At 49.7% G+C, this 7,262-nt stretch overlaps 1 protein-coding gene across 1 annotated transcript; it reads left to right on the forward strand.

The window, feature by feature from the left end:
• EI90DRAFT_3115046 (uncharacterized protein) lies at positions 1–465 on the forward strand (the record flags this gene model as incomplete). The annotated part of the gene is made up of 1 exon (XM_039062744.1): positions 1–465. The coding sequence occupies one exon, from the start codon at positions 1–3 to the stop codon at positions 463–465; it is 465 nt and encodes a 154-aa protein (XP_038924180.1).
• Positions 466–7,262: the final 6,797 nt, after the last annotated feature.

The raw sequence follows: 7,262 nt of genomic DNA on the forward strand, positions 1-7,262 counted from the left end.
ATGTCAATGGTTATCAATTTCGACTCAGAAGACCCAATTGCCACTGCCAATGCTTGTCTGGAGGAAAATTTGGACAGTCTCCAGTCAGCTGGTGTCCTCCATAGGGGAAATAAGATGAGCATAGCTGAACTGGTAGACAGTCCATTGGAAATCTTTCGCATTGGAGATGTCTCTGATGATGACATCTTCAGCACTGTGACTGAGGCATGGAGGAATGATGGAAAGGACTTAGTGGAACTTGGGGCTGATGATGTGGATGACTCTGACGATGACACACAAACCATCTCGCATCCGGAAGCTCTTCATGCAGCACTTCTGCTTTGGACTTACACCAAACAGATGGACTCAGCTTTTGCATGGAAGATGGAAGCCACTTTGGCTCGGTTTGGACGCGAGACCTGCCACCAAGCCCAAGTGTCGCTCCGGAGTAGCACACTTGATTCTTACTTCAAAAAGGTTTCATAGAATATATATAAATAACTTTAGACCGCACAGAAAAACTTAGCGATATTCATGATAACCCATAACCTGTCATTACCCATACCAAAGTCTGGGAATGCAATGGTATGGGTTATCACAGTTTTGACTGTACTACATTACAAAAGGAATACTGAAGGTGGCAAAGGAGACCGCCAAACTTGAGGAATCGAAGGCTGTTAAGCTGACAGATGATGAGGAATGGGCAAGGAACCCAAAGACCACTGTCACACAGCTGGAGCTGCAGTTGAATGCATATAGGCTCTGGGACCCTCTGGTTCCTCTCAGCAGCCACATGCCAAGAAAAGCTGACAATGTTAGGGAATTGGTACTAGCAATTGGATGCAGGAGAGTGCAGGAAATGGAGGTTGCAGATGTGGCAGAGTGACAATGGTTGATCAATGCAAATAAATGGAGTAACTTTCAAAATAATCAGCTTCCTAGACATCCTAAGACCATAGGTTGTTAATAATGACAATGATAAAATGGGTCACATGGGGGTGAAGGTTTTCAACATACATTGCTGACAGCCTAGTCAGCCATCTAATGATGGCCTATAGAGGGGGGCCATTTGGCCTTCAAATGGGCCTAATAGGGGGTATTTACTAGTGGATGTCCTGGGATGATTCTATAATTCAATCAAATTTAATCAAATTTGTATTATTCAGGGTAGACATTCAAAACATAATGCCACAATTGAATCTGATTTCCCATGGCAATCCTCAGGCTGCTCAACTGTCTGTGCACAATGCTGGCCACTGTCTGAAGGGGTGTCAGCACTGTTTCCCATGGTTTCAATGCACTTTACACAGATGGATAGCCCCTTTGAATAGCTTCTAGAATATATATTTGGAGACTGAATTGACCAATAAATCATCGAGAAAAACACAATACTTTTTTGGACATGAGTCTTTGGGTTAGTGTGGCTGTCCACCTCATGTCTGTGCACAGTGCTGGCCACTGTCTGGAGGAGTGTCCAGACTGTTTCCCATGGTGTCAACACACTTTGCGTAGTTGGATAGCCCCTTCAAATAGCTTCCAGAATATATAATTTGAGACTAAATTGACAAGCAAGTTATTGAGAAAAATGCAAAATACTTTTTTGGATGCAAGTCTTTGGGATAGTGCTTGGGCCACTAAATTTCAGTGACAGTCATTGAAGTCATTGAAATTCCCGGGTCACTGATATCCCATGTCCAAAAAAATATTTTGCATTTTTCTCAATAACTTGCTTGTCAATTTAGTCTCAAATTATATATTCTGGAAGCTATTTGAAGGGGCTATCTGTTAAATATGGATCCGGGGTCGGCACCGAGGTTTGCTGCTGCAGGCTGCTATAGCCACGATGCTGTGAACAAGGCCTGAGGGTAGGGCATTTGGCCTCAGCGACTCTAAAGGAGCACTGTGCCCCCTAGCTGTCTCCTGGCCCTCATTTCACACTCACTGGGGTTGCTTTGCTGGGGTCAGAACCTGGGGAGTTGTGATCAAGTACATATTAGAGCTAAAGTACTATAATGTATCACACACGATATATGTATATAGGAAGAGGAAATAAATAGAAGCGGACCTGGGCCGAAGGCCGAAGGGTCCGGAAGCAAATGGGAACAAAGAGCGGGGATGGCCACACAGCAGCCAGTAATGACCATGGGTCAAAACAAACAATAACAGATAAATAAGTGAAGGAGTGTAGGGCTGCAATAGCAGTGATGGCAATGGTAGTGGCACCGGACTCGGAGTTGGGCTGGAGTCAGGCATGGGAATGGTAGCAGCCCAGTGAGGGCCAAGTGGGCAGAGTAGGCAATGTCACGGAGTCATGCTAGGTGTGGGAATGATAGCAGACTCAGGGCAGGGAGGTCAGTGTGGCTGTGGGGGAGTTGGCCAAGTGCAGGGGAGCCTAGGGGCAAGCAGGGGGGTGAGCAGGGAGTCCTCAAGGAGGGTAGGGATGAGGTTGGGGCTCACACAGTGGGAACAGGCTTGGGTGGCATTGGGGTGGGCAGCTAATGGGCCGGAATGCATGGCTGTGACACTATCTGTTAGAATGCGCGGATTCGGACGACTCCGGAATGGAATCGGAGACTTAGCATGGAAGGACCTTGGCCTCAGCGACTCAGGCGGAGCGCTGTGCCATTGCTGGTTGTCCTAGGGGTCCCTAATTTCGGATCTAGCAGAGGGAAAGTCTCTTGGGGGGAATTCAAGTTGATTTCGGACTGAGGTTACAAGTTACTAGGTACATTGTATATAAGGAGGGGTCCGGAATCAAAAGGGACAAGGGTAGGACAAAAGGAGACAAAGGGAGATGGAAAGAGGAGCAACACCGAGGGTCAAGTGTTTGACTCAATGGTGTTTCCCAAAGGAGGAATGAAGGGCCAAGGCCCAAGAAGGAAGGAAGGAGGATGGGAGTCGGGAATGGCTAGCTGACTGAATAGAAAGGAAGCAGCAGCCCAAATAGGAATGAGGGAGAATAGCGGAATTGAAATGGACAATGCAATAGTTGCAAGGTCCGGAGTAAGTCCGGAAAGTCCGAACTCGGAGGTTAAACTCCGGAATATTGGCAAAGGTAATTAAATGGAATGAGCTAACCAATACAATGGGTATAAGCGGAGGTGGGGTCAAAGTCCGAGGTCGGAGCTAAGACCGGAGGTTCCGGAGACAGAGACGCCAACGGGATTCCGGAGCGGAGGTCCGGAGTCGGGGACATAGGTGTTGTGTACTCGTCTGGAAGGTGTTGAGGTTGGGGTCGGACCCGGAATGTTCCGGAGTCGGACCGAAGGTGGTGTCCGAGCCGGAGGTGGGATAACCTTTTGGGAGTCGGCAAGGAGAAGGTGACGGAAGGGAAGTAGGGCTCCGGAAGTCAGGTTCGGAGTTCCGGGAGCCCGGAGCGGAGGTCGGGATTGTATGGATATGACACTATCCAACTATGCAAAGTGTGTTGACACCGTGGGAAACAGTGGCCAGCACTGTGCACAGCCATGAGGTGGACAGCCACACTAACCCAAAGACTCGTGTCCAAAAAAGTATTTTGTGTTTTTCTCGATGATTTATTGGTCAATTCAGATTCAATTGCGGCATGATGTTTTGAATATCTACCCTGAATAATACAAATTTGATTGAATTATAGAATCATCCCAGGACATCCTAGGACATCCTGGGGACATCCACTAGTAAATACCCCCTATTAGGCCCATTTGAAGGCCAAACGGCCCCCCTCTATAGGCTGTCATTAGATGGCTGACTAGGCTGGCAGAAACTGATGCAATTTCCCCAGACTTTGTCTGGGCATGTCATATCCCCCTACTGGAACTTCCTAACCCACTGGTTCTCCAGATGGGTACAAAAGGGAGTCGTTCCTGTATTTATGATGGGACAAACACTGACCTAAATGTTTTGGGTTGGAAAACATTATTTCGATGCAGTTAACATTGAAAGATATGATGCTATCTTAGGTGCTCCCTGGCTGAACACCTATAAGGTCATGCTTGACTTTGGCAAGCATGTGGTTCGTGTATTCAGAGGGGAAATCTGTCAGGGATTGTCAGGGACGCGTCCGGGGTCGAGAGGGCCCGGGGGTAATGCCCGGCACTGAGGCCGTCGCGGGGTGTGGAGCGGGCGTGTGTACTGGCGGGCCCGATCCGGGACAGTGGTCCCTGGCCACTCAGACTGAAGTGGAGAATGTGAGAAGAAGGTTACTTCTTCGGTTCCCACTTCAGGTACATTTATGTACATGCGGCTTGAGTCACATGACAGGTGCCACGTCATCCTCGGAGGCAGCCGCAGGCATCCGGGTGTCCCCGTGGGGGATCCCGAGAGCGTCCGCTACATGCGTGCGTGCTGGGCACAGCGGGAAGCCGTCCGGGGTGTGTGGGCCGGACGGGTCAATAGTACATCGATACAAGGGAAGGTGGTCCGTGTAGATAGAAAGAAATAAACAGGAAGAGGAGGATGAGAAGAATGAAATAAAGAAAGGGGAAAGAAAAGGGAAAAGAGGGGGGAGGAGAGGGAGGAAGGAGGGGGGAGGGGGATAGACAGCGGGGAGCGGGTGTGGTGTGGCCGGGTGGGCCCGGGTGGGCCCGGGTCAGGCGGGTGTGCCCTGACAGGGATGCATCTGGGGTTGAGGGGGCCCAGGTGTAGCACCTGGCACTGAGGCCTTCATGGGGTAGTGGGCATGCATGCTGATGGGCCCAATATGGGACAGCAGTCCCTGGCCACTTAGACTAATGTGGGAAAGGTGGGTAGTCATTAAAAGGAAAGCTAAACTACACTGGGGTACTTGCCTAATGCAGGAAAGGTGAGAAGAAGGCTGCTTCTCTGGTTCCACTGGCTGTGTTTATATACATGCAGCTAAGGTCATTGTCAGAGACCAGATCCGGGATGAAGACAATGTCCCCATGGCAGAGGGCTTCGGCCTCAGTGACTTATCCCAGGAGCACTGTGCCTAGTTACACATCTGTGCCCTAACTTACTAACTGGCAGGAATTCTAGAAGAGGGGAAACTCTAGTTGATTTTATCACTAGGGTGTAACCTATCTACAAGTTATGTATATATAGTTACATAGAGGGTGGGCCTGTGAATGGTGGGACCAAGCAGAGTGGAGCTAACAGAGTTATAGGTTAGCCAACTGAATATTACTGTCAGGTTACAGGTTTAGCAGAGTGATGGGCTATAACCCGAGAATGGAAAGGAGGGATCAGCCTGAAGGTAGACTTGCAGGGCAGGTGACTGAGTGCCTGGTGGGAGTGGGGGTGCAGTTGTGGACGTTGTAGGTGGGATAATCGCCCATGCGCAGAGCCGGCTTGGATACCCGATTTCACGACTATAAAACCACTTCCATTCACACAACAACCCGATACAAATTCAACATCTAAAAATAGTCCTAATTCTTACGATTCCGACGGTACCAAGAACATCCCAAACGGTGGAGAATTGACGGAGTTCTATGTTGGGCAAGTTAGGCACGGGCATGTGCGGGCATGTGTCAGGGCACATACCCTGACTTAGCCCGGACCCGGACCCGCGTCCGGACCCACTCCACTTCCCGCGCACTTCCTGTGCCGCACGCTCCACGCGCCGCATGATCCGACCCCGGATCCCACCTCATGTGACTTCCGGGTATCCCCGGAAGTTTTCGCCATATTGGGGCCACTGTGGGAAAGTGAGAAGTTAACCTTCTTCTCACTTTCTTACCCACAGTAGGCAAGTGTAGCCTACTCTTCATTTATCTATACACTTTCTTACCCACAGTAGCTATGCCCTGAGATGGGCTGTGTTTACAGGCCAGACTGTGGACTGTAGAGAGGGGTCATGGGGACCCGGGGTCCGTCCCCTGACAGCGTGGGAATCTCAAGCGGCAACCCAGAATTCCTGCCCCACTCGTTCCCACGGCGTCTAATAAATTGGTAAAAATGCTCATTGGCTGCATGAGAGTTATCTCCGGCTTTATTTCCAATTTTGGCCTTTGTCAGGGCCCGGCCTCGGACTCGGAGGCTCCCTGACCTCAACCCCCATCTGGCCTGTCCTCACACTATGCAGGGCATGAGATGTATAGTAAAAGGAAAGATAATATATGCACTTGCCTATGTGGGGCATGAGATGAGAAGAAGGGTAAAGGTCTCATCTCCCCGCATGGTTGCTATATAAAGGAATGGGTCACATGCCCACAACTATACAGCTCCTAGAGTTGTGTAGTGTGACCCGGAGGGAACATCCAGGTGGCAGTGCCCAGTAAGCGTGGGAACATTCTGGGCGAGCTGCTCGCTCAGAAAGTTCCCACGCTATCCCATGTGCGCGGATACACAACACAGAAAGGCAACAACAAGGCAACAATGAAGGAATGGAAGGAAGGGATTGGTTGGGGAGTCTGGGGCACCCTAGGGCAGGGTGCTGAACCCTGACAGCCTTTAATTCCGTAAATCCGTTGAGATATCGCTTATTTTCTTATATTTTCATATTTTGCCATCATTTCAGTTATTGATTGATATTCTTTTATTGATACTGTTACCCTTTTTTATTATTTCGCCTAATAAGGTATGCAGGTGCCATATGGTACCAATATTTCCCATCAATTATTCTAAAAATAATTGTTCCTTATATCCTGTACATACCGGATTCTGGAATAGAAGTTCTCCCCTCCCCCAAAAATTCTCTAAGGTGCTAAGAGTGGGTGTGAGTGTGTGGAATTCCAACAGTAGGAATAAGGGCAACAATCTAGCCTGCAACGAGTGGGTAGTGGATTTGTTGAGCCCGGACCTTGCGGAAATCCCGGAGAACTCACCACAGAGTTAAGGATCGAGAGCATAGCGAAGTCTAGTCAAGAAAGTAGGAGTTTTGGAGAGTTTGGCCCCACGAGCTTAGTTGGCATAGAGAGCCGCTAGCCCTCTTGCAACATTGGAGCTGTCTGGAGGCCTTCGGGGCTCCATACTCAGGGAGGTGTAGGTAATATATTGAATTGAGGGGGTGGTGACCATTGGGGGTGTTGGAGAGGATTGTTACAGGAATGGGTTCCAGGGAACCCAACCTGAGCCGTTCTGCTCACAGGTGGAGGTGGCAGTGTAGCAGTTGGAGGGAGAGTGGGAGAGTATCCAAGGTAGGGAATGCTAACGGTGACTTGGCGCTCCGGGGAGCGTACCAGTAGTGGGGGTAGTTGATGCTCTTTGAGAGAGCAACCCAGGAATGAGCTAATGGGTACTTGGCGCTCAGGTGAGCGTACTGGTAGCGAGGGCAGTTGACACTCCCTGAGGGAGTGGCCTGATGTTGGACTATCGGTTACTTGGCACTCAATGGAGCATAC

This window comes from Cantharellus anzutake, assembly GCF_015039405.1.
Source record: "Cantharellus anzutake strain C23 chromosome Unknown EI90scaffold_1, whole genome shotgun sequence".
Taxonomy (NCBI): Eukaryota; Fungi; Basidiomycota; class Agaricomycetes; order Cantharellales; family Hydnaceae; genus Cantharellus; species Cantharellus anzutake.